Genomic DNA, 26,014 nt, shown 5'->3' on the forward strand with positions numbered 1-26,014 from the left:
GGTCACTGTCAAGTCCAAGGTCCTCTTTGACTTAAATAGTGCATGGCCGTGTAGTTTAAAGGGAGAGACCCAGCAGATACTGGAGCTGCACTGGATGCCACACCTTGTGTTATATAAGGCACCCGGTCAATAACTGTTGATTACCTGCTGTGTGGATAGATTGTGGACAAGGCAGGACCCCAGGGAGATGGACGGGTGACAGAGAGTAAGGGCACCCATGATGATCTGAGTTATGTCTCCTGGACCCTCATGGTGGAAGGAAAGAACCAACAACCAAAGCCGCCCGTTGTGTGCCCTGTGTTCTCACACTCACGAGTATCACAGGCAAACACACAAGAACTAAAACAAGATAAAAAGGTGGACCGGTGAGATGGCTCAGTGAATAAAGGTGTTTGCTGCCAAGCCGAAAGTAGTAGGTCTGGGGAGCCACAGTTATATCACCGTATAAAAAAACAAAAAACAAAAAAACAAAAAAACAAAAAAACAAAAAACAAAAAAAAAAAAAAAAAAAAAAAACAAAACGGGGCTGGAGAGATGGCTCAGCGGTTAAGAGCACTAACTGCTCTTCCAGAAGTCCTGAGTTCAATTCCCAGCAACCACATGGTGACTCACAACCATCTGTAATGGGACCCGATGCCCTCATCTGGTGTGTCTGAAGACAGCTACAGTGTTCTTATATAAATAAAATAAATAAATCTTAAAAAAAAAAAAAAAAAAAAAAACGACGAGCTAACCATAAACCCCCAAGCAGTGGATTCAAGGACAGGGAGGAAACCAGGAATGTGAAGAGTTTGAGAAACAAGGTGGCCAGAGAGGAAGGAGGAGCCCTGCGATTAGGAGAAATGGTAAGAAGTCTCACATGCATGACCTCCCGTGACAGACTTGACTCACAACCTGAAAGCTCCCGGAGCCCGGTGTGATCAGGCGATCCCAGGGACATTTCAGGGGGAGAAGTGACGTGGTCCTGTTGACCTTGCTCTAGGACAGCCTGTCCTGCTGAGTGGACAGTGGATTACAGGGAGCAGGAGAGGGTCAGGGGACCGCTGGGTGGCTCCTGCCCTCCAGGCTGGTGCCAGTGGGGAAGTAGAGAACTGTGTTTCAGAAACAAAGGTCTCTGAGCAGAGTTCTGAGAAAGGGGAAGACAACCCGTGCAAACAAGGAATTTATCAGCTCCTATTACAAGGAAAGGCAGGGTGGGGCGGATGTCAGGGATGGCTGGAAGCAAGGCTCAAAGCTCCTTCTCTGCCTCCCTCCTCGCAGGTGCATTAGCTCACCTGAGGGTCAGCAGGAAGTCGGGCCACGCTGCAGGAAACCCAAGCCCACACTCTTACACCCAGAGGGGAAGGGGTCCACTTGCTTAGTTTTGAATATTTCTAGGGAAAGACTCTCACTGTCCTGGTCTGTGTCCTCTATGTGTCTTGGACCAATTGTTCCAGCGGAGGCAGGAGAGGTTGGGTTCCTCAGATGGCCAGCCCAAGTGTCAGACGACCCATCAGGTCTGTAGAGTGAGAGCCTGTGTGGTGCCCAGATGCTCCCATGTGACCCCTGTGTGAGCACCTGACAGGGTCCTTTCTAAGTGCTGCACGGCTCTGGCAGGTGTCCCCCTTGAAGCACAGCCTGCAGAGTCTCCTCTTCGACTGGATTCCAGACCCCCCCCCCCCCCCGCTTTTTTTTTTCTGACTCTTCTAACTCTAGCTCCTCCTGTGTCCCCTTTCCAATGACATCATCCCATGCTGCTCTGGGACGGGAATTATTCATTAGTTATTGTTGCATGGCATTTGGTGACTCTCTCACGGAATTTTTATTTCTACCCTGCGGGATGTTGGTTTTGCTATGTTTGAGGTGATGGGGGAAGTTATTTGGTTATTGTTTTTAAAAACAAAGTCTCATGCAGTCTAGGCTGGTCTCAAACTTGAAATATATCTGAGGCCATGAGCTGAGCCCCTGACTCCACCTCCCAAGTGCCAAGATTACAGGCGCGGCTACCATACCCAGGTAAGGAGACGCTACGGAGTGAGCCCAGCGCTCTGCATGCCAGGCAAGCACCCTACTGACCAAGCTACATCCCCCAACTGTAATGGTGTTTTATAAGAAAATGTCAACCCTTCTACTTTCAAAAACTTGTATTTATTTATTGTGTGGATGTATGTGGGCCCATGCACGCTGGTGTGCCCATGTGCAGACATGGAAGGCCCGTAGGCACATAGGCACGTAAGCACGTAAGCGTGTAAGCACGTAGGCAGGTGGGCACGTGGGCACGTGGGCACGTAGGCACGTAGGCATGTGGAGGTCTTCTGACATTCATGGAGGTTAGAGAAGAACTCTGAGAAGTTGGTTCTCTCCTTCCATCATCAGCCTTGGCATCTCTCACCCATTGGATCGCCTCTACTTCATGCCTCTGACTGGCAGGTTGTCTTATATGCCGTTTTTAAAAACAATTTATTTATTTTATTTATGAATATGAGTACGGCGTCTGCATGCACACCATAAGAGGGCATCAGTTCCCATTACAGATGGTTGTGAGCCACCATGTGGTTGCTGGGAATTGAACTCGGGACCTCTGGAAGAGCAGCCAGTGCTCTTAACCACCGAGCCATCTCTCCAGCCCTGTATGTGAAGTTTTGTTTGAATGTGCTACACTTGTTTGATTATGTAATATCCAGCTGCCTCAGGCTAGACCAGCAGAACTGAACATCATTAATAGTCTGCTTTGGTTGGAGGCAGGCCTTGAACTCACAGAGATCTGTCTGTCTCTGCCTCCCAGAACAATCATCAGTTTTGTTTGTTTTAATTTATATATCTTATTATTTTATGTATGGGAGTTTTGCCTGCATGTGTCTGTGTCATATGTATTCCTGCTGCCTGAGGAGGCCAGAAAAGGGCCTTGGCTCCCCTGGGACTACAGTTAGATGGTTGTCAGTCATCATGTGCTGGGGACAAAACTTGGGTCCTCTGCAAGAGCAGCAATTACTCTTAACTGCCGAGTCAACTCCCCAGCTCTAGCTTTTCACTATTTGTTTTGCATTTATTTATGTGTGTGTGGGTGAGTATGTATTGCATGCATGTTTATGGGTATGTATGTATTGTTTCACATATGTGAAGACAACTTGGAACCAGTTTTCTCCTCTGATCACGTGAGTTCCTGGTATTAAACTTAGACCATCTGTCTTGATGGTAAATGCCTTTTAACACTGAGCCTTCTTGCCGGCCCCTGGAAGCCAGTTTAATATTATTTTTCAAACAATGGTTTCTCCCAGTCTCCAGTAGCAGCCTGTTATCCTCTCAGCAGAGGGAACTTCATTGGAAATAAAATAAAAGGAAGGGGATAATACAAGGAGATGACCACACAGAGCAGAGATGTCTGCGCAAGGCTGTTCGGTGAACTGTAACAACACTCCTGTAATCCCAGCACTCTGGAAGCTGAGTCAGGAGAATTGCTATGAGTTCAAGGCCAGCCTGGACTACACAGCCAGTCAGGACCAACGTAGCAAGATTTTATCTTGAGATAGTAAAATAAATAGATGTTTAAAAAGGGAGAGGTCTGGGGTTACAGCTCAGTAGTAGAGCACATGCCTAGTATACTTGAGACCCTGGCTTCAATATGTAGCTCTAGAAAAAAAATCTGTAAGTGATTTCTGCTGCAGCAGCATCTGTAAACCTAGTACTTGGAAGGCAAAAGTCAAGAGACTCCTCACAAGTTTTAGGTCGGCCTGATAGAAAATGTTCCAGGACAGCTGGGATGGCCTAGTGAGACCTTGTCTAAACAATAGCAAAAGATCTGTCTTGGTAGTAGGTGTCATTAGTCCCAGCACTTGGGAGGTAGAACAGGAAGATCTCTGTGAGTTTGAGGCCAGCCTGATCTACGGAACCAGATCTGGGACAGCCAGGGCTACCTAGGGAGACCCTGTCTTAAACAAACAATTATCGACAACAACAAAAATGTACACTCCACCACACTTCCTCAAGGGACTCATTTTCACGTTAAAGCCAGAGTGGAGGGAGGAATCAAACGGTGGAATTTGCAGTATTTTGATAAATGGTGTGTGGTGGGGGTAGTAATGAAATCCATAATCATTGGTTGTAAGGCCCTGACTTGATCCCTACACATGAAGGGTCATAAAGGGCTGTCACGTGTCCCAAGGCAAACCATCTTTGTGCAGGAGGAAAATCATCTTGGTAAACTGATGCTTGTTCAGAAAATGCTATTGAGATGCATATTTTACTGGGGACACAGTGAAGACTCGTGTGGGAAGTGCCTTTCTCCTGTTGGTTTTATCTGCAGTGCTTGGGACTCTCTATGTCACTGACCTGAGTTTATCATCCTCACTTCTATTCCTGTGGCTCCTTGATGCTAGTTACATTGTAACTAAATATCTTCTTCAGCTGCTGTCTGAATCAGAGTCCAAATGTAAAAGAAATCAAAGTCTAACAGCCCTCTCTGTAGCCCTGCGCTGTCCTGGAAGTTTAATCATTGCAAGATACAGCAGGCTTTGACTAGTTTAATTTTAAGACTGGGTACACAGTATCATGCTTGAAGAACACCAAGCCATCTGTCAGTGAGCACTGCATGTTAAGAATGCGTGTGCATTCTTCGAAAGGCCCTGTGTAGTATCCAGTTGACCTTAGCACTCGTGAACACATAATGCCAGGCACGTTGACCTGTACCTGTAATCTAAGAATTCAGGAGATGGAGTCAGGAAGATCCAGAGTTTAAGCCCCTCAAAGATTATCAGGAAAATAAAATGTGGAAGCATTTTTATCAGGCATCATAATTTCTTTCCAGAAGGAAGTTGTCAACTAAGTTATGCAAAAAAAAAAAAAAAAAAAAAAAAAAAAAAAAAAGCGATACAGTCTGTCTTAGATTAAACTTGGCACAAGATCTGTCCTGTTGTTTGAGGAGATCGCTTAGTTAGTCAAGTGTTTGTCACACAAGCATCATTCCCTAGAACCCATGTAAAAATGCCAGGCTTGGGGGCTGGAGAGATGGCTCAGTGGTTAAGAGCACTGACTGCTCTTCCAGAGGTCCTGAGTTCAAATCCCAGCAACCACATGGTGGCTCACAACCATCTGCAGTCAGATCTGATGCCCTCTGCTGGTGTGTCTGAAGACAGCTACAGTGTACTCACATACGTGAAATAAATGAATTTAAAAAAAACAAATGCCAGGCTTAGAAAAACCCAGGCGTGGTGGAACATGCCTTTAATATCAGGATGAGGGATTTGAAGACCGAGGAGAGACCATGTCTTAGAACACAAGGTAAATGCCATGCAACTGTGATCTCTGGCCTTCACACGTATGTATGAAGATCTGTCTTGGTTTAAAAGAAAAAAATTCTCTCTTTGCATTCATTAGATCACTGATTCATAGATTCATTGATCACTTGTTTTTTTTAGATTTATAGATTTATTTACTTATTTTATGTATGTGTGGGCACATACATAAAATAGCTGTCTTCAGACATACCACAAGAGGGCGCCAGATCCCATTACAGATGGCTGTGAGCCACCATGTGGTTGCTGGGAATTGAACTCAGGACTTCTGGAAGAGCAGTTAGTGCTCTTAACCTCTGAGCCATCTCTCCAGCCCCATCCCTTTTTACATTAAAAACAAAACAAAAGCAAAAAACAAAGGGAAGCCAGCGACCAACAAAGCAGAGACAAGCATGCCAGCCGAAGCCCTGGCACCCACACTGATATTATTTCTTTAGCTCAGCTTCCGCTTTTGGAAGGGTTTCCTAATAAATACAATGTGACTGAGCCTGGGGGTGACTATTTCATACAGCTTGTGAATCTGAATTGTAAATGATGCTCTATTTAACTCAGAAGCACACGGAGACTTCTGTAATGGACAAAGACCTATTGGCATGAGATACAGTCCAGAGAAGTAAACTATGCCTTTTGTTGTGCCCTCCCCACTGCCTTGAGCAGGCCTGAAAGACCTTGTTTACCACAACAGATCAAAAATAATAGGACCCAGGTGGCGTTACCCACCTTGGCTGCACATACAGCCTGCTACAGGAACTTAGAAGCATAGACTGTCTGCTGAGCTTGCCTTGAGACACCCCCGACTGTGACCAAGGATGGGTCCCCTCACCTATCTCCAGCTGAAGCAAGAAGGGGTTCAGTGGTGGGGCTTTCCCTTTAAATTGAGAGCTGAACATTAAACTTCCAGCCTTGATCAGAGAACTTTGTCTTGGCTCCATCTTTTCTCGCCCTCCGTCCCTTTTTTCATTTCCAGCCCCCCTTTTAGGTGAACCCAGTTGATCCGTGGCCATTTTGTCCTCTTAGGCCTTTTAAAGGGCCTTTCTCTTTAAATTTTCATGTATTTATTTGAGTTTGTACATGGCTATGCCTATGTCACGTGACACATGTGGGAAGCCAGAGGCCAATCTGTGGTAGTCAGTTCTTCCACAGTGTAAATTCTGGGGTTTGAACTCAGGGACCCAGGCTTGGTGACAAGCAGATTTACTTGCCGAACCATCTCACTGGCACCAAACTTTCTGACATTACAAGATGATGTCATCTAACTGTTTTGTGCCCCATTCAGCTATGCTGGGACACATGGAGTCCGTGGGCCTCAGGTTGAACAACCTGATAACAGTTCTACTTTTGGGAATCTACCCAGAAGAACCGAAAACATTTCCACACTAAAACTTGTATGCAAATGTTCCTAGAAGTGTTAGTCATATGTCTGTTATTGCTGTAATAATCACTAATGTGATGACCTGTTAGATAAGTGTAAGGAATTTTTAACTCTAGTCAATTATCATCACCAGGATATAAATCTGAGTCTTACATTCTATATAATCAGACCATTTAACTTTCTTTTCCTATTTATTTGTTTGTTTATTTACTTATTTATATAAGACAGTAGTTAGGCCAAGGTATTTGCTGCTCTCCGGGCACACATTGGACAACTTTCCTCAACTATGGCAAACAAAGCCCCTCTCAGTTTTGAGGGGACACATGGAGAAAAATATCGAATCTATGAGGCAGGAGTTCAAAGCCTTAGGGAGGGCGTTGTCTTAGCACTGAAGATGGATGCCAGTTAGTGAGCAAGAGAGGACAGGTAAGGCGGGTGGAATGCTCAAAGGCTCAGAAGCAGGGTTACTCAAAACTAAACTAAAGGCCGGTCCAGGGCCTCTGGCTTTCAGCCCATGTGATAGGATTTAGATGAGAGTAGAACCTGGTGTCGCTGTGTAACAAGAACCAGCATCACAGGCATGGCCCACGTCACCTGCCTTGGAAACACATGTCTGACACCAGTGGTCTTCAGAGGTCTTCGGCAGACAGCCCCACGCCTCCCTTTCCCTACAGTCTTCCTTACGGCGTCCCACATGTGAGGTACGAGGCTCTAAAGACTCTTAGACTCATGAAGTGACCTTGGACAAGCGAGCACGCCTTAGTTTCCTCAAGTGTAAGTGCGAATCCTGAGTTGCTGAGCAGATAAGGTTGGCGTTTAGGTCAAATGGTTGAGATCATGGCTTTGGAGCTAGAGGGACAGGATCCCACCCTACTCCAACGCTGCCATCCTCCAGCACTGTGGACCTTACTGACAAGTCCTTAACTGCACTGGGTGTCGGGTCGCTACAATTACAACGGTTGAGATAATAGCCCCCTTGGGTGGATCACATGAGGATTAACTGAAATGCCGGACACAAAATACGTAAACTGTGGCGTAAGAACTATTAGTTGTAGTGGCTGAGAAAATTATGTGTATGGCTTCATAAGCTGACAGGATGGGCAGTTTGTTCTCAAATGAGTTCTTTCTGTGGTGGTGGTGGTGGTGCGGAGGGGCAGGGTTGGGAGACTGCAGAGATGGCTCTCAGCTGGTGGCTCACAGACATCTGACCCCCAGTTCCAACAAGCACACATGTGGTGCGCATACATGCACACAAGCAAACCATTCACACATATTTCTTTAAAAAGCTGTGGCTAAAGTTCAGTTCTCAGCAGGAACATGGGACACACACACACTGACTTCAGTTCTAAGTGCACACATGGGACAGACAGACATACACAAAATTGTGGGGCTGGAGAGGTGGCCCAGAAGAGCACTGGCTTCCCTTCCAAAGGACCCAGGTTCAACTCCCAGGCCCACGTGGCAGCTCAGAGCTGTAGGGGATTCCACGCCCTTACACAGATAGACATGCAGGCAAAACACCAAAGCACATAAAACAGAAATACATTTTAAAAATTAATTTGTAAAGTTTAATAAAAACGGTTTCTTCTAAAGGTTTATTTTATGCATATGAGTGTCGTGCTTGTGTGTGTATGTGTGTGTGTGTGCAGGGTTCTTTGAGGGGCTTGGCTAAAGTAACACACATCAAAGTACTCTCAAAGTTCTTCCCACGCCCCCAAAGCGGCAGGCCACGCCTCCAAAGCAGCAGGCCACGCCCCAAAGCGGCAGGCCCGCCTCCAAAGCAGTAGGCCACGCCTTTAAAGCGGCAGGCCCGCCTCCAAAGCAGTAGGCCACGCCTTCAAAGCGGCAGGCCACGCCTCGTCTTTTGCGTGTGCTTGGGCCTTTGAGCCCTATGCTCCGCCCCCTGGGCGCGCATGCGCATGGTGGGCCGCTGCAGGCCGAGGTGATGCTCCTTCCGCGGCGCTGCTGGGCTCGCTGGCTGGCGGGAAGGAGGCCACGCTGTTGCTGTCAGTCACCTCCCGGGTTCGGCGTGAAGGGCGGCCGAGGCTCCGAGGTCCGCGAGAAGCCGCCCTGGCGGGTGCTGTTCCTCGGCACCGACCACTTTGCTCGGGAAACGCTGCGGGCGCTGCACGCCGCCAGGTACCGGGGCAGGGTCCCACGCCGGGCGGCAGCGGCGACCCCAGGGCAGCGGGGGTCCCGGCCCGCGGAGCTCCTGCGAGCTCCTGCGAGCACCTGCGAGCACCTGCGAGCACCTGCGAGCAAATCCTCCACCTCCCCCAGCCTGGGAACCCGAACTTGCCGAGGCCCGGCAGTGCCCAGGGCCGTGGGCGGAGCCGGTTAGCTGAACCGGGCTGTGGCTCCGAAGTTTGTCCCTTCCCGGTGTTGCTGCGGCTGCCCAGCGGTCCTGTTGGTGGCCTCCAGTTGCCTTACCTTCTACACACCTGTGTTTTCTATTGCTGAACAGCCTCCAACGAACCGTCTTCAAATGAGTAGATTTCTAAGTTAGAACAGTTTCGTGCGCGTGTAATACTTATGCAGTTTGACAAACCTTGTCTACTAGGGAGAAAGTTATTTGTAATTCAGCGTTTCCTGCAAGTCTGCTCTGTCTACCGCCCCACTTCCCTCCCAGCTTACGGTTATCTGGTTATTTATCATTCCTGACAGGTCTCCTCCCCCGGTTCTCTCACCCCCATCCCTGCCTTCCTGCAAACACTTTTCTTTTCAAATAAGATTCTTATTTTAAAATTTTATTTGCACGTGTGTGTCTCTGAGCATATACGTGTTGGTGCCTGTGAAGGCCGGAAGAGGGTGTCCGATCCCCTGGAGCTGGAGTTACAGGGCATTATGAGCTCTAGCCCGTGGATGCTGAGAGAACTGACTCCTGAAACTTCCTCTCATTTCCACACACACGCTGTAGCACACGCCCGCACACACGCACACAGTAGTAATAACAACAAAAGATAAAATTTAATCTTTTTGTATTAAATGTAAAGCCCCATTTGTTGGTTGCAAAAATAAATGTACCATGGGTTTCATCGTAAAAATAGCTTTGCTGTGCGTGAAGTAGTTTAGCGTTACGCTGTTGCCCTGACACTGACGAATTATTTTTTTTTCCAATCTTTCTGATTCAGAGACGACAAAGAGGAAAAGTTAATTGAGAAACTGGAGGTGGTCACGGTGCCTTCGCTATCCCCCAAAGGACTCCCTGTGAAGCAATATGCTATCCAGTCTCAGCTCCCGGTATACGAGTGGCCCGACGTGGGATCCGGAGAATATGACGTTGGGGTAGTGGCTTCCTTTGGCCGACTTTTGAGTGAGGCTCTAATTCTTAAATTTCCCTAGTAAGTTTTACTTCCAAGGAAATACAGTGTGGAGATCATGTCTTTCATGAATGGCCCTAGCATCTAAATTGCCATAATTTAAACTATATTTCCTTTTCCTATTTATTTATTTATTTATCCATCCACACAGGGTCTCAGTGTATGTAGCCCTGGCTGTCCTGCTGGAATTCACTATGTAGACCAGGCTAGCCTCAAACTCACAGAGAAATCTGCCTGTATCTGTCTCCCAAGTGCATAGATTAAAAGTGTGTAACACCAGGCCCAGGTTAAACTATGTTTTCTTTACTGTCTTCTTTTAAAACTCAGATTTGTTTTTGGCACAAAGTAGTGAATGTATTAAACTCTTAACCACTCCTTGGCTTTCATCCATCTCCATTTAAATATCAGGTATATGCTGACAGTCCCAGCCCGGCTCTCCCTGAACTCCAGGTACCCACGTTGTCCACAGCTCTACTTGAATGTCTCATTGGCTTCTCTCACTGAGAAAACCTAACCACTCTGCAGAACTTGATCTAAGAACTATGAACCCCAGCCTTCTGGATGCTGGGCCCCAAACCCCAGAGTCATCCTTCAGTTGTACTGTGTCCCACGCCCAGTCCATTATGGTGGATTCTGTCATCGGCACTGTGTCTGCTCTTGTCTGTGTTACTGCAGTCACCTCCTAGGGGGCCTTTGCTTCTGTCTTTGGCCCTCCCTGTTGGCCGACTCTCTGCTAACCCAGCAGCCACATCTGTTCCTTGAAGGACCCATCTTCAGACCATGTCGCCATGCTCAGAATCCTCCAGTAGCTTTCGGTCTCACCTGGTCTAAAGGTCAAAGCCCCATGTCAGCCCATTATGACCTCCACTGGTCCTCTGCTGATGCTGTGGCTTCTCCTGATTCATTCTCCACCAGCTAGACTGTGTGGTGAACATGGCAGGCATCTTCTTCCCTTAAAATCTCTGGCCCAGCGTCTGCTTTTAAACTCAGCACTCACAAGGTAGAGGCGGCAGCAGCAGCAGGTGCATCTCTGAGTTCGAGGCCAGCCTGGTCTACAGGGTGAATTCCAGGACAGCCAGGGCTACACAGAGAAGCCCTGTCCTGAAAAAACAAAACAAAATCTCTACATGTCAAGTACGTATGTATTCCTTTAATCTCGGCATTCAGGAAGCAGCAGCTGAGAAGAAAATAAGAAATAAAATCTCTGCACTGTTCCCTTTATCTGAAAACCTCTTCATGTTTCTGATGGTATTTCAGTCGACAAGAGATGGTGTATCTGACACTGCTCCGTAAGGTTGTGCCTATGGCCTAGAGACGTAACAGCTGTCTGTACTTGGGTAAATTTCACCCTCAACCGAATGTTTGGGTAGGGATATTATTTGATGACACAGTATTTTAGTGTGTATACCTGTTTGCCTTGTTGTTTTAATTAAAAACATTTTTGCACAGATAGACTCATTTTATGTGCATGAGTGTTTTGCTTGCATAATATGTTTGTGCTCCACGTAGCACCTGGTGTTCAGGGGGGTCAGAAGAGGGTTTCAGATCCCCTGGGACTGTAGTTATAGATGGTTGTGATCCACTGTGTGGGGTGCTGAGAACCCTGGTCCTTTTAACCACTTAGCTGTCTCTCCAGCCTCTGCTTGCTCTGTTTTTAATTATGTTTCACTGGTTGCTTATGGTAAGAGAGTGAACTCGCCTCTGAATTTATGTTTTAGGTGATACAATCTTGAGGTCATGTGCTTTTAACCCTATGGGATATGTGTGTGTGTGTGTGTGTGTGTGTGTGTGTGTGTGTGTGTATATATATATATATATATATATATATATATATATATATATATATTTACAGGTAGTACACACTGTCAGGTATTTTCCAGGTGATGGTTGTTTTGAAATGGGGTCTCAGTCTGTGTCACAGGCCAGCCTGGAACTCATGGTAGTCTCCCCCCTCAGCTTCTCAGATGTTAGGATTAATAAGTGCCACCGTACCAGGCTCTCGGAAAGTTTAATGATGAAAGCTCACGTTAGTTTGGTAGCAGTAACTAATTCCTGTACTAACTTCTGTCTTGTCAGTGGCATTCTGAATGTGCACCCCAGTTGCCTCCCGAGGTGGCGTGGTCCTGCTCCCATAATCCATACGGTGCTTCATGGAGACACGGTCACTGGCGTGACGATTATGCAAGTTAGACCCAAAAGGTAGAACTTATTAAATTAAACTGGTGTGTGTCTGAGACCTTTGTGGTTGGGGGAGTGGTCAGGGTAAGCTGACTGGGTCACTCCCCACTGTTGCTCTTTGTCTTTATAGCCACTGAGTGTCCCTGGTCTCTAACATAAGCCGTGTGTCTACTGAGATTCATACAGAGTCTCTTTAAGTCCTTGTAAATCAGTCATTGGAATTTGTTTTTTAAGATTTTATTTATTTTATGTATGTAAGTACACCATCTTAGAAGAGGGCATCGGATTCCATTACAGATGGTTGTGAGCCACCCTGTGGTTGCTGGGAATTGAGTTCAGGACCCCTGGAAGAAGTCAGTGCTTCAACCACTGAGCCATCTCTCCAGCCCAGTCATTGGAATTTTTAACACTTGGATTTGTCTAAAAGATATAGATGACAGATGGATTCGGAGCCTGGTGGTGTGTGTGTGTGTGTGTGTGTGTGTGTCTGTGTGTGTGTCTGTGTGTGTGTCTGTGTGTGTATGTTGGGGTTTGTTTTGGATTTTTTGAGATAGAGTCATTGTATGTCTTTGGCTTGCCTGGAACTCACTATGTGGACTAGGCTGCCCTCAGACTCAAGAGAGTTCCTTCTGCAGCTGCTTCTCAATACCAGCATTAAAGGCATGCACGGCCGCCTCCTTTCTTACATTTGAGGCAATGTCTCCCGTATGCCAGGGTGACTTCAGACTCGAGTGACTGACAGATTAACAGCCTGCAAAAGCTGTCTCTATGTTATGTAGACAAGTATATTTGTCTTAACAAATAATAATGTTGGCTACTTTGGTTTTTTTGTTTTGTTTTGTTTTGTTTTGTTTTTGTTGTTGTTGTTGTTGTTATTTCCTTCCCAGATTTGATATAGGCCCAATTCTCAAGCAGGAAACCATCTCTGTGCCTCCCAAGAGCACGTCAAAGGAGTTGGAAGCAGTGTTGTCAAAACTTGGCGCCAACATGGTACAGTGTGTGTCGTCATCGTCATTAGAAGGCTTCTTAAGCAATATAGATCTTATGATGTGCCATTTTTAAGCTTCATTGGTAGGGGTGGGGATGGGGTTGGTGGCAGTGTGGTGGCTCAGCAGGTGAAGGTGCTTGCAGCCAAGCCTGAGAAACTAAATTCAACCCCCAGCACTTGCACGATAAAAGAAGAGAACTGAGTCGGCAAGTTCTCTGGCTTCCGCCTGGGTTCTGTACACACTGTAAACAGGAGTAAAATAGTTAATAATGTGAGAGAGATCAAGGCTGAGATTGGGACCAAACATGGTCATATTCACCTATAATCCCAGCACTGAGGAGACTGAGGCAGGAGAATCATGTGCTTCAGGTCTCGGAGGCTAATGAGACCCTCTCTTAACAACCAAGCAGGGTGGTTCCTGTTCCTGGCTTCCTAAAACTTGAGTTGCAGAGTGGGTGTTTAATAAAAGCTTTCAAATAAAATAAGTGATCTTCAGCGGTCCCCTCCAGTCATTCTATAGTGAGGTGTTCGGTTTATTCTCCCCAGCCTACACGTCTGGCCTACTTCTCCCACTTGGCCAGCAGCCACTCCCTGGGAGCCTTTCATTTCCAGCTGTATGGCTAGTACATTCCTGCTCCGAGCACTCCCTCAGAAGTGACTCTCTGTGGAAGCTGCCATTTGTCAAGATTGTTCTAGATGCCCTGTGAGTTTTCTTTTGCACCTTCCCAACAACCTCTGAGGTGATTGTTGCTGACACTTGTTTCACAGACGCAACATCGAGGGCTACAAACACGTCAGAACTTTTTTCAAAAGTGCCAGCACCCGTAGGTTATGGGATAGGATTGGAGCACGCTCCTGTGAGGCCTTACCGCCTGGCGTAGGGTGACGGTGTAGTTGTTCCTCTCAGGCTGCCTGATAGTAAGAGCCTGTGAGTCCAGGAAGCAGTTTGGTGCCTGTGCTCCACAGAGCAGCTGGTGTAGCCGCCCGTCAGCACGCATCCTTACAGGCGAAGCCAGTTCGTCCCCACTCTTACTGGGATAGGTTACTTCATGGCACTGAACTGTAATGTTTCTGCCTTGTCCTATTGAATGTATTCTCTCTCTCTCTCTCTCTCTCTCTCTCTCTCTCTCTCTCTCTCTCTCTCTCCTTTTGTATTTGTAGCTTATCTCAGTTTTGAGAAATTTGCCCGAGAGTCTGAACAACGGAAGGCCGCAGCCAGCTGAGGGAGTGACATACGGTGAGTGGAGGCCAGACACTCTCACCTCTTGTAAAGGTTCCGTTGGTCATGGTGGCGGCCGAATGCCCTCGTCACCGCCTTGTGTGTGCTTTCCAGATCATGGTTGGTAAGCTCTCAACAGTTCCCCCAACCTTTTGCTTTGAGAAGTATTTAGCACCTCTGTTTGCCCCAGATCTTTCTGTGTCTATCTTTTGTGTATATATTTTAAATTTTGATTGTTCGTCTGCAAGTATAAATGATGACGCTCGTCTCCAGTTCTGTTAGCATGCACTTGGAGATACGGCGCAGTGGTTAAGAGCACCAGCTGCTCTTGCAGACAACCTAGATTAGACACCCGGCACCAACATGGTGGCCCACAACTATCTGTAACTCTAGTCCCAGGAGATCTGATGCCTTCTTCTGGCCCTGCATCTATGGGATACACGCAGAGACATTCACATGGGCAAAGCGTGCACATAAGATGAAACAATAAAAAAAATGTTAATCCTAAAACAAAATAAACCAACAAAAACAAAGGCATTAAACACGTCCTGATAGTATCCATCATCCAGTCAGTACAGGTCTTCCTAAATGTCCAAAGATGTATTCTATATTCATTTAAAAACAAGTAACAATCTAGGATCCAAAGAACACATTTTCCTTTCTTTCTTTCTTTCTTTTCTTTTTTTTCCCTTGGTTTTTCGAGACAGGGTTTCTCTGTGTAGTCCTGGCTGTCCTGGAACTCACTCTGTAGACCAGGCTGCCCTTGAACTCAGAAATCCGCCTGCCTCTGCCTCCCAAGTGCTGGGATTAAAGGTGTGCACCACCACTGCCCGGTTTGGAACACATTTTCAAGACTGCTTGAATCTTTCTTTTTTGTTAATAGAATCCTTATTAGTTAACCCCCAAATGTAAAACTTTTTGGTATGTTTTGAGTTTGTTTTTTGAGACAAGATCTTGCTAAATAATCCAGGATAGCTGAGAAATGACATCAGTCTCCTGCCTCAGCTTCCCAATTACCTGAATTATAAGTATATATTAACACACCTAAAAATCTAGTTTTTGGGAAAAAAAACTTTAAACATGAAAAGGTCTGGAGCTGTAGCTCCAAGGAAGCTTGCACAATGCCCAGGTCTCCACCAGATCATAACAACAATGAGAGTTAGAAAAGGATTCCCTTCCAACCCAGTTTCTGCTTCTCGTCTTTCTCTTTGCTTTGTCATTTTAAAATTTTTGCTTTTTGAGACAGTGTCTCATGTATCCCAGGCTGGTGTTAAACTTGCTATAGAGCTGACTCCTGACCCTCCTGCCTATGAACCCCAAGTTCTGGCATTACAGGTTTGCGGCACCACACTTGGCCTTTTGTTTATTTTATTTAAAAAAAAAAAGATATTTGCTGTTTTTTTGTATGTGATTTATTTATTTTTATTGATTTTCGTAGTTAACAATACATCTCTGGCACTGCTGCTTTAATTAGATTTCTCTCTCTTTTTTTTTTTTAAAGATTTATTTATATTTATTTTATAGATGTGAGTACACTGTCACTCTGTGACAGTGTCAGACACACCAGAAGAGGGCATCAGATCCCATTACAGATGGTTGTGAGCCACCATGTGGTTGCTGGGAATTGAACTCAGGACCTCTGGAAGAGCAGTCAGTGCTCTTAACCACTGAGCCATCTCTCCAGCCCAATTTTTCTCTTTAAAAAAAAAAAAAGATTTATTTTATGCGCGTGAGTGTTTTTTGCTGCATGTGTGTAAGTACACCACATATGGACAGGGTCAACAGAGGATATTCTGGAACTGGGGTTGCAGATGGTCATGGGCTACCTTGTGGGTGCCAGGGGCCAAAGCAACAAGTCCCATGAGCCACTGAGCTGGCTCCCCAGACCCTGCTCCTCGTTTCTGTCTCTTCAACAGAATTCTCTGTTGCTTGGCTCTGTCCTGTTTATTCAGCAGATGCCCTGCTGAGGGGTCTGAGTTGTTCCCAGTCTGGAGTCACTTTATGTTCATGATCCAGTAGCTGAGACCAAGTTGACAGTGAGGTTCCTCCCTGTAATCACAGCTGGCTCGGGAAGCAAGGCAGACGGATCTTCAGTTCAAGGCCAACCTTGGCTATAGAGTAAAACCCTCTCAAAATATTGGAGCAGTTTTAATGTGCATTAATCCTGTGGGTGATGTTAATGTTTTTTTGGGGCGGGGGGTTTAAGGAGTATTTCTCTGCTTTGTGTTTCTTTTTTTCTGGAGGTATTTTACTGCTGTTCCGTTTTTTTCTGTATCAGGATTTTGGTTTGTCCTTTTCACTTATTAGAGATATTTTGTATAATCCCGCAGTTCAGACACACATAACGTTTATATTTACAATACGCCTTAATCAGCACTAGAGCTGGGCAGAGACCTACCCTCTGTGCTGTTAGAGTCTGCTTTGCTATGGATAACCCCGAATTACTGCTCTCAACTCTGACTGGCCAGCCCTCAGGGCCATGGCTGTTTTTATGGCTCACCTAACCCGAGGCTGCTTCTCCTTCCTCCTGTAATTCCCTCTCATGCTTCTCCTCCAAACCCCAAACACCCCACCCTATCCCACCCCACCTCTGTAGGTCACACAGATTCTCGCTTCACCATCTCCAAGACAACCAGGTCTTGGGGACCCAATATTAGCATTAGAATACAAGCAGCATCAGGCCAACCCACTATTGACTTTCAGGAGCTGGTCCTCATACTGCAGAAGATCCACGGATTGAACTCACGTTGTCAGACTTGGAGGCAAGCACCTTTACTCGCTGAGCCATCTTGCCTTCCCTCTCTGGAGTTTCGACTCCAGGGTTATAAAGTAGTTTCCTCATGCTTTAATACTTGTTAGGTTTGCTTATTTTAACTTCATGTTGCAGCCCGTTTTAGACATGTGGAGAAGCTGACCATTCTCTTCTGTTTGTAATTCAGCCTGACTCTGTATCCGTTCGTGAACACTGAACCCTGTTCATTCTTTCTTGTGTCTCATCTTGCAGCCCCCAAGGTCTCTGCTGGCACCAGCTGTGTCAAGTGGGAGGAGCAAACCTCAGAGCAAGTACTCAGACTTCACCTTGCCCTTGGGGATATAGTGAGTTGAACAGTTACATTGTGTTTTTACCACATTATTTTCTTCCTAGGTATATTTATTTAGGGATGAACCCTATAAACTAAACCTAGGAAATTTTCTTAAGCTTTAAGTTTTGATATAGCCTTGGAAGTCACAAAGTGCTTTCAAGTGTACACACTACAATATCTGCTAACCAGGTTTGATTACCCGCTGTTATAAAGGAGAATAAAAACAAGTAACTTAGGTGTGACAGTCACTAAGCAGTGATTCTAAGTCCTCTAACTCTGTCTAGTATTATCTTCTGCATCTGGTGCTGGGAGCTGAACTTGGGTCTTCTGCAGGAGCAGCACTTGCTCTCAGCCGCTAAGTCATCTCCAGACCCCATTTGTTTGTTTGGAGAACAGGTCTCAGTCTGTGATCCAGGCTGGTCTGGAACTGTGTAGCCCACGTTGTCCTCATATTCAGGCATCCTCCTACATCAACCTTCCAAACGCTGGGCTTACAGATATGGCCAATACCTGGCTTCTTTCTTTCCTTTTGAGACAGTTTCACAGTGTAACCCAGACTGGCTTTGAACTCACGATTCCCCTGTTCCCATACATACACATAATGTCTTAACACATCAGCATCAAAATACAGCCTGAAACTGATGAGCTCAGAGAAACCGAGGGAAACTATTTCCTGTATGTTTATTTTCATTATGTTTTCAGACAGCTTTTGTTCAGTTTGTTTATATTGTTTATAGTAAAGGTGGCATTCCACATTGTCCAGTAATGGCACCACTGGGGCAGTTGGCTGGCTCTGGCCAGTGAAGCCATGGGTACACATACACGTGCACGCACAGATTCCAGGAGAGGCCATTCGATACTGCAGAGCTGTAGTTACAGCTGTCCGGCTTGTTATGTGGGTGATGGGGTGTGAGCTCCTGTCCTCACGGTTACACAGCGAGCTCTTTCAACCACTGAGCCATCTCTCCAGTCTCAGACGGAGGCCTGGCCACCCTACCTTTACGTGATTTAATGCATATGGGCGTTTTGCCTGCATGTATATCTTGGTACCATATTTGTCCCTAGTGCTCCTTGAGGCCAGAAAAGAGCATTGAACCCCCTGGGACTGGAGTTACATATAGACAGTTGTGAGCGGCCATGTGGGTGCTGGAATTTAAACCCAGTTCCTCTGGAAGAGCAGCCTGTGCTCTTAACTACTGAGCCATCTCTCCAGCCCTGTTTCTGCATTTTAAAAATCAAACTGCTTAAGCCTGGTGTGGTGGCACATGCTTTAATCCCAACGTTCAGGAGGCAGAGGCAGACAAATCTCTGAACTACATACTGAGTTCCAGGACAGCCAAGGCTTCATAGAGCAGCAAACAAGCAACATTATAAACCAGACTTACGTATACACGTACGGTTAATATATAGTTAACAGTATCATATACCTGAAAATTGTTAATAGGGTTAAACTAGTGCTGTGTGCTTTTTATTTAAAAAAAAAAAAAAAAAACAAAGATGTGCTAGGTATTTTCACACATACACACACACACACACACACTGACTGGAAGACAGCAGAGTTAAATAACTTTATAATCATATTATATTAAAGTATAAAGAGGCCTTTCTCTTAAAACATGGTTATGAGCTACTGAAGTCATGTGAGAACAGACTGGTGACTGTAAATCCATAAAAATTAAAAACTGTCTCAGAAAAGAAAGTAGTCATAAGACTCAACATTGCCAATCTGGAAGACAGATCTATAAATCATACAAGAATTTAAAGTCTAACTTGCTAAATGTGTATAAAATTCTCATAAATTAATGAGAGACAGACTGCCCCAGTTTTTGTTGGTTTTGCTTTTGTTATTAAGGCAGTATCTTACTCTGCTGCCAGGGTGGACTTGAACTCACGGAGCTCCTTCTGCCGCATCCTCCTGAGTGCTGGGATTTGGGTATAACCGTCACGCCTGCTTAAATGGCAGACTTGGGAGGAATCTCTTTGTGATTGGATTTTTTTCCCTTCAGGGCTGAGGGTGGAATTTCGACTTTGCACTTGCCAGGCATGTTTTCTTTTCTTTTTTTTTCTTTTTCTTTTTTTTTTTTTTTGGTTTTTTGAGACAGGGTTTCTCTGTGTAGCCCTGGCTGTCCTGGAACTCACTCTGTAGACCAGGCTGGCCTCGAACTCAGAAATCCACCTGCCTCTGCCTCCCAAGTGCTGGGGCTAAAGGCGTGTGCCACCACCGCCTGGCACCAGGCATGTTTCCTACCATCAGTTCTACAACTCAGTTTGTGGTTTTGATTGTTTTGTGTGTATGTATTTGAGATGGTAGCCCTATCTGGCCTATAAGTATGTAGCCTAGGCTAGTCACAAACTCACAGAGATCTACCTGCCTCTACCACCCAGTCCTGGGATTTATGTAAGTTCTTAAAGGTGTCTCTACAAAGCTGTCTTCTCATCACATTTAGTGTGTGTGCACATGTGTGTGTGTCGTGGCATGCATGTGTTGGTCAGAGGACAACTTTCAGAAATTGATTCTCTTTTCATCTTGTGCAGCCTTCATGCAGGACTCAGGCCATCTGGCTTAGTAGCAAATATATTTACCTATTGAGGCAGCCACACAAAGTTGCTTACTGCCACAGTTTATAACAGCAAGACACCGCTGTCTGAAATAGCAAGAGATTGGAAATGTGTGAAATGTCTTTTATAAAGGTATTATATATGATTCTATAACTGTGATTAATTAACAGATGGACACAGGTGAAGAAGACACACACATGCCCTGACAGCCATGCTCTAGGCTTTTGTACTAATAACATTTGGTGTGAGGGGATAACATAGGGGCATACACACCAAGCTCTTAACAGTGGCTGTCCCTTGTGAAAGTATGAAATTCTATCACTTTCGAAATTTTACCACAGACGCTTAATTCCTGCTTCCAAACTGAGCAGAAATGTTTAGTTGGACATATTAAGGCTACTATTTTAAAAATATTGACTCGCCGGGCGGTGGTGGCACACGCCTTTAGCCCCAGCACTTGGGAGGCAGAGGCAGGTGGATTTCTGAGTTCAAGGCCAGCCTGGTCTACAGAGTGAGTTCCAGGACAGCCAGGGCTACACAGAGAAACCCTGTCTCAAAAAACCAAAAAAAAAAAAAAAAATTGACTCTTACATAAAACTTAAGATCTTACACATACTGCAGAGATGACACAGAGGGTCATCCAGACTCTGTTTCCGCAGTTTAGATGACTGAGTGCCTGTCCCTCTGGACATGGAAGAAACATCAGAGTGGGTTAATATATGGCAGTCTCCAAAAGGCTGTGGGCCTGTGCATTCCTTCATGAATCCTTCGTTCCAATTGCAGGTTCCATTGAAGACGCTCTGGATGGAGAACACCGTCAAACTTCTGGATCTCGTAGAAGTTAACAGCTCCATCCTTGCAGGTGTGGACTTGTGACTAGCTGACAAGTTGTTTTCACTACACTGTGCCGTCATTTTTCCGTGTGCTAATGACAACACCTCACAGTTGCTCTCCTTATCCCTCGCAGTGTTCATCCACGTGTACTTTCTTACGCGAGCATCACATGAACCCGGAAGCTGGCAGGCAGTGTCGCTGTGCTCCTATACATCCCAGAGGGGGGCTGTGGAGTGACTTAGTCACACTGTTGAATATAATAATGACAATGTCTGGACCGTGCAAAGCGAGCACGGCCGTTCACACTACAGTTTCTTCTGAGGTCCTGGAGCAGTCTCTGGATGTGATGAGCGGGAGTGTAGGCAGTTCTTATGAAGGACGTTTAACTGGGGCTGGCTTACAGTTTCAGAGGTTCAGTCATTATTATGGCATGGCATTCCAGACAGACATGGTGCTGTAAGAGCCAAAGTCAGCAGCAAGAGACTGTCTTCTGCAGGCAACCAGGAGGAGGGTCTCTTCTGCACTGGGCAGAGCTTGAAATCCAGGAGTCCTTAAAGCCAGACAACACAGTGACACACTTTCTCCAGCAGGGCCACACCTCCCGTGGGCCAAGCATATACAAACAACCACACAGAGGAAGTCTCACATTCTGTGAGTTGTTCCACTGCTGGGCCGCTAGTTTCTCAAAATGGCAGTGCTGAATTGACAAATTCAGCATCAAAGGTGATTCCTGGGAGGTGGAGCAAGGACTGTAGCTTCTCATTTGTGTAGAACTCTTGCCGGAGCACATGGCTCCAGGAGGTTTTACATTGCAGAGTTAGGGCTTCGCTAAGTGTGTCTGTCCCTCCATCATTAGTTCTGCCTCTGAAGAGTATTTATTTATTTATTTATTTATTTATTTATTTATTTATTTTGTCAGTGCTAGAGATGAGCCCAGTGTCTTGCACATCCTGGGCTACTGCTGTACCATGCTTTACCTAGGGCTGGGGCAGGCAGCTTGGGGATGTCTGTAAAACCCAGCTTGCTGAACTCCATCACACGCACGTGCACACACACACGCACACACATGCACGCACACGCATACACATGCACGCACACGCATACACATGCACGCACACGCACATGTACACACACGCACACACATGCACACACACACACATGCGCACACACGCACATGCACACACACATGTACACACACGCACACAATGTACACACACGCACATGCACGCACACGCACACACACACACACACACACACACACACACATGCACGCACACGCACACAGACACATGCACGCACGCACACACAGTTTTGATGTTTAAGGAGTACCATGATGTTGCGTAATCATCTCCCTTGTGTTCTTCCCACCATCTTAGATCCGAAGTTACCAGGACAAGCTGTGACTCCGGGCTCCGTGGTGTACCACAGACCATCGCAGATGCTGCTAGTTCACTGCAAGGTGCGTTGACGTTAGCTTCAAGTTACTGTGATTGCTTTTGCTAAATTTGTAATTTGTATTTCTTTTTCCTTTTCTTTTGAGATGATGTCTCAAGTAGCCTAGGCTAGCCTTGAACTCACTGTTGAGTTTTCAGCCCAGGTTGGCCTAAAACTGGTCCTTCTGCCTCCACCCTGCCGAGTGTTGAAATGGCAGGTATGTACCATCATACCAGGCTTTCCTTTTACCATTTGTGGTGGTTGGAGTGAGAATGGCTTCCGTGAACTCACAGATCTGAATTCTTATTCATCAAGTCATCCTCTCTCTGAAAGGATTAGAAGGACTAGGAGGTGTTGCCCTGTTGAAAGGAAGTGTGCATGGGGAGTGGGCCTTGAGGTTTCAAAGGCCCATGCCAGGCCTACAGTCTGTCTGTCTCCGTGCCCCACTTGTGAATCAGAATAAAAAACTACTTCTCCACTCTGAGCATGCTGCCATGATGATAATGAATTGAACCCCTGAAACTGTAGCCGAGCCCCGTTTAAATGCTTTCTTTTGTAAGAGCTGCCTTGGTTACGGTGTCTCTTCACACTGATGAGACAGCACTTTCAGTCTCAGATTAAGCTAAAAAACGATTTAATTTCTGTAAGAAACAGTCAGCTCTCCAGCATGATTTTTAAAAGTAATGAAGGTTTTATCATTGCTGCCCAATAAAAGAAGATTCCACAGCAATGGACTTCTGGGCGTTACGTTCAGTCATTAACTTAGTCAGTGAGCTCCGATACCTGCTGCCAGTGATCAGGCATCTGCTTGAGTGGCCACGCGGCACGAGTCCTGAACAGCGGGGATCGAGGGCCAAGTCCTCGTCGGGCTCTGTTGCTGTGCATAAGCACCTTGACCAAAACGTACCTTCCTCTCACATTTCCAGGCTACTCCGTCACTGTGGGAAGTAGAAACAGGATCCCAGGGCAGGAAGCTGGAGGCAGGAACTGAAGCAGAGGCCACGTTCTCCCCTCTTCCCTTCCTCCCTCCCTCCCTTTTTATTTTACACAGATGAGTCTTTTGCTTACATGTGCATGCCTAATGTCCACACAGGTCAGGAGGAGGTGTTGGGTCCTCTGCAGCTAGAGTTACGGATGGTAACAGAGCCACCACGTGTGAGCTAGGAACGGAACCCCAATCTTCTGTAACAGCAGCAAGTGCTCTAATCAGTGAACCCTCTGCAGCCTCCTAGATACCCTTCTTACACAGCCTTCCTGTGTCAATTAACTGTCAAGAAAGTACCTCACAGATGTGCTCAGAGGAGCGCAGAGAACAACTTTTCGATGCTGGTTCTCTCCTTGCACTATGTCCATCCCGGGGATGGCGCACTCACGCTCGTCAGGCTGGGCAGCAAGCGCTCCTACTGACTGAGTTGTCTCATGCCCAGAAGAAAGTTTCTAATATGTATATATGTGTAGAGTGTGTGAATGCAGGCACATGCATGCCACAGCACACGTGTCAGAGGACAGTGTGGGGTCAGTCTGTGCTTTTCACCTTATTTGAGACCCAACCTCTGTTCTCCACTGCAGATTCCCGGTTATCAGCCCCATAAGCTGCCTTTGAGACTTCTGTCTCTGGCTTCCACTCCCCAAAGCTGTTAGGTATATTCTGGGGATCTAAACTTGGGTCCTCGAGTTTACATGGTAAATGGTTTACCCACTGAGCCATCTCTCTAGCTCAATTTTTTTTTTTTTTTGAATAATCTAAAATGGCTGGAGAAGGCTCTCAGGATGGCTCAGCAGGTAAAGGCTCCTGACACACAAGCCTGATGACCCAAGTAAGTTCCGTCCTCAGAATTCACTCGAAGGTAGACAGAAAGAACCAGCTCCACAGAGTTGACCTCTGACCTCCATATGTCCCCCCCATCATGCACACATACAGAGTAATGGTAATGCTTCTTTTAAAAGTTTAAAGTGATTGAGAGCCTGCTGTTGTTAGCACCCTGAAAGTGGAGGCAGGAGGGTTGTGTATTAAGAGGATTGTCTGAGCCACATAGTGAGTTCCAGGCCATCCTGATCCTGGGCTACATAGTGGGTTTGTGTGTGTGTGTGTGTGTATGTGTGTGTGTGTTGGGGGGAGAGGTGTTGTCATTTGTTTTGTTTTTCATGACGGGGTTTCTCTTGGTAGCCCTGGCTATTCTAGAACTCACGCTGTAGACCAGGCTGACCTTGAACTTAGAGATCCACCTGACTGCCTCCCCAGTGCTGGGATGGAGACGTGCACTACCACACCTGGCTGCTGCAGTGGATTTTTTAATGGCTGGGACTATTGTTTAGCAAAGCTATGGCATGTTTCTAAGAAGTGTTCCACATCCCTTCAGGTTTGGGTATTTTCTATCTTGTGGTAGTTTTGCTAGATTTTGAGTACTCACAAAGCATGTTTTAAACTGTGTGAAAGACCAGTGTACCAACACAGACTGTGTGTGCAGAGCAGCCCCCCCCCCCCCCCACTGCTCAGCTCTCCTCAGCTCACCCTGAAGCACACCAGAGTCTGAATGTACATATTCTCTGTCTGTATTTGGCTCTCACAGAAGCAGCTGTAGCTGGGGGAGCTTGTGGACTAGACTCTTATCAGTTGTGTAACCTTGGAAAAAAAATCACCCACCAACCACAAGCGTTGGTTATCTAACCTGTGGCTGACACTGGATTTGCCTACCTTTCAAATCTATTGTTTTTAGATTTAAAACATTGTGTGCGTGTCTATGTGTGTGTGTGTTTGTCTAAGTGTGTGTGTGTGTGTGTAGATATGTGCATGTGAGTACAAGTGCCCACATAGGCCAGAGGTGTTGAATCCCCAAAGAACTGGAGTTACCGCCAGTTGTTGGCTGCCCAATAGTGGGTGCTGAGAGTCAGCCTTGGTCCTCTGTAAGAGCAGAGCTCACTCTGTAACTGGTGAGCCAGCTCTCAGGCCGTGACTGGTTATGTTTGGGTTGTTGTATTCTCTTCCCTCTGTTGAACTAGGTCAGGACAGTTGTCACTGCTCCTTCATGAGGAACTTTTAGAGAGACGGCATTACCTGTCATCCAGTACAGCGTGTTCTGCAGCTAGGTGATTGATTAGTAACAGCAATTGTTTCTATAACATTTTGAGGTTTTGTTGTTGTTGTTGTTTCTAAAAGATAGGGCCTTACTAGGGCTTTCCTTGAACTCAGAGATCAGCCCGGCCTGCCTCCCAGTGTTGGGGTTAACGGCTGCATCACCACGCCTGACATGGTTTATAAAGTACGGTTTATTTTGTTTCCAGCGTTCGTCCCCATTGTCCTACTGTCCGTCTGCTCTCTGTCCTGTAGGATGGCTGGATCGGTGTTCGCTCAGTGATGCTTAAGAAAACACTAACAGCTACTGATTTCTACAATGGATATTTGCATGCGTGGTGCCAGAAAAACTCCCACGCTCACCCAAGCCAGTGCAGATTTCAGACTCTCAGACTTCCAGCAAAGACGCAGCAGAAAACCAAGTCACTGCTATGCGACAGTGCAGTAAGTCACTAGGAGGACAACGGACAAGGACCGGTTACACACTTCTAACTTATTAAAAGCTTTATTTACAAGCAATTGCTGTGGTTTTGGAAGAAGATGACACCGTGGGAGAAAGAGAAATGGTTATCAGGAGGTGGAGGTCTTGGGCTCCACTGTGTGTAGCAGTTAAGAGTGGACTTTTCTACTTGAATTAACACAAGAAGTTTAAATAAAATTTGTATTTATAATGTTCAGCTTAAA

General features: G+C 46.1%; 1 protein-coding gene across 4 annotated transcripts; it reads left to right on the forward strand.

The window, feature by feature from the left end:
• Nucleotides 1–8,537: 8,537 nt before the first annotated feature.
• Mtfmt (mitochondrial methionyl-tRNA formyltransferase) lies at nt 8,538–26,014 on the forward strand. Of its 4 annotated transcripts, none has more exons than XR_013107670.1 (9): nt 8,538–8,781; nt 9,774–9,983; nt 12,039–12,161; nt 13,028–13,130; nt 14,290–14,471; nt 17,352–17,443; nt 20,773–20,851; nt 22,200–22,282; nt 25,586–25,640. XR_013107670.1 is itself a non-coding variant. In XM_076925811.1 (9 exons), the coding sequence occupies exons 1-9, from the start codon at nt 8,588–8,590 to the stop codon at nt 25,618–25,620; spliced, it is 1,041 nt and encodes a 346-aa protein (XP_076781926.1). In that variant the 5' UTR covers nt 8,539–8,587; the 3' UTR covers nt 25,621–25,845. The 4 variants fall into 4 exon arrangements, 2 of the variants coding, with proteins under 2 accessions (XP_076781926.1, XP_076781924.1); XR_013107671.1 differs by having other exon boundaries at nt 25,540–25,589; XM_076925811.1 differs by having other exon boundaries at nt 8,539–8,781; nt 14,290–14,365; nt 25,540–25,845.

This window comes from Arvicanthis niloticus, chromosome 26, assembly GCF_011762505.2.
Source record: "Arvicanthis niloticus isolate mArvNil1 chromosome 26, mArvNil1.pat.X, whole genome shotgun sequence".
Lineage (NCBI taxonomy): Eukaryota > Metazoa > Chordata > Mammalia > Rodentia > Muridae > Arvicanthis > Arvicanthis niloticus.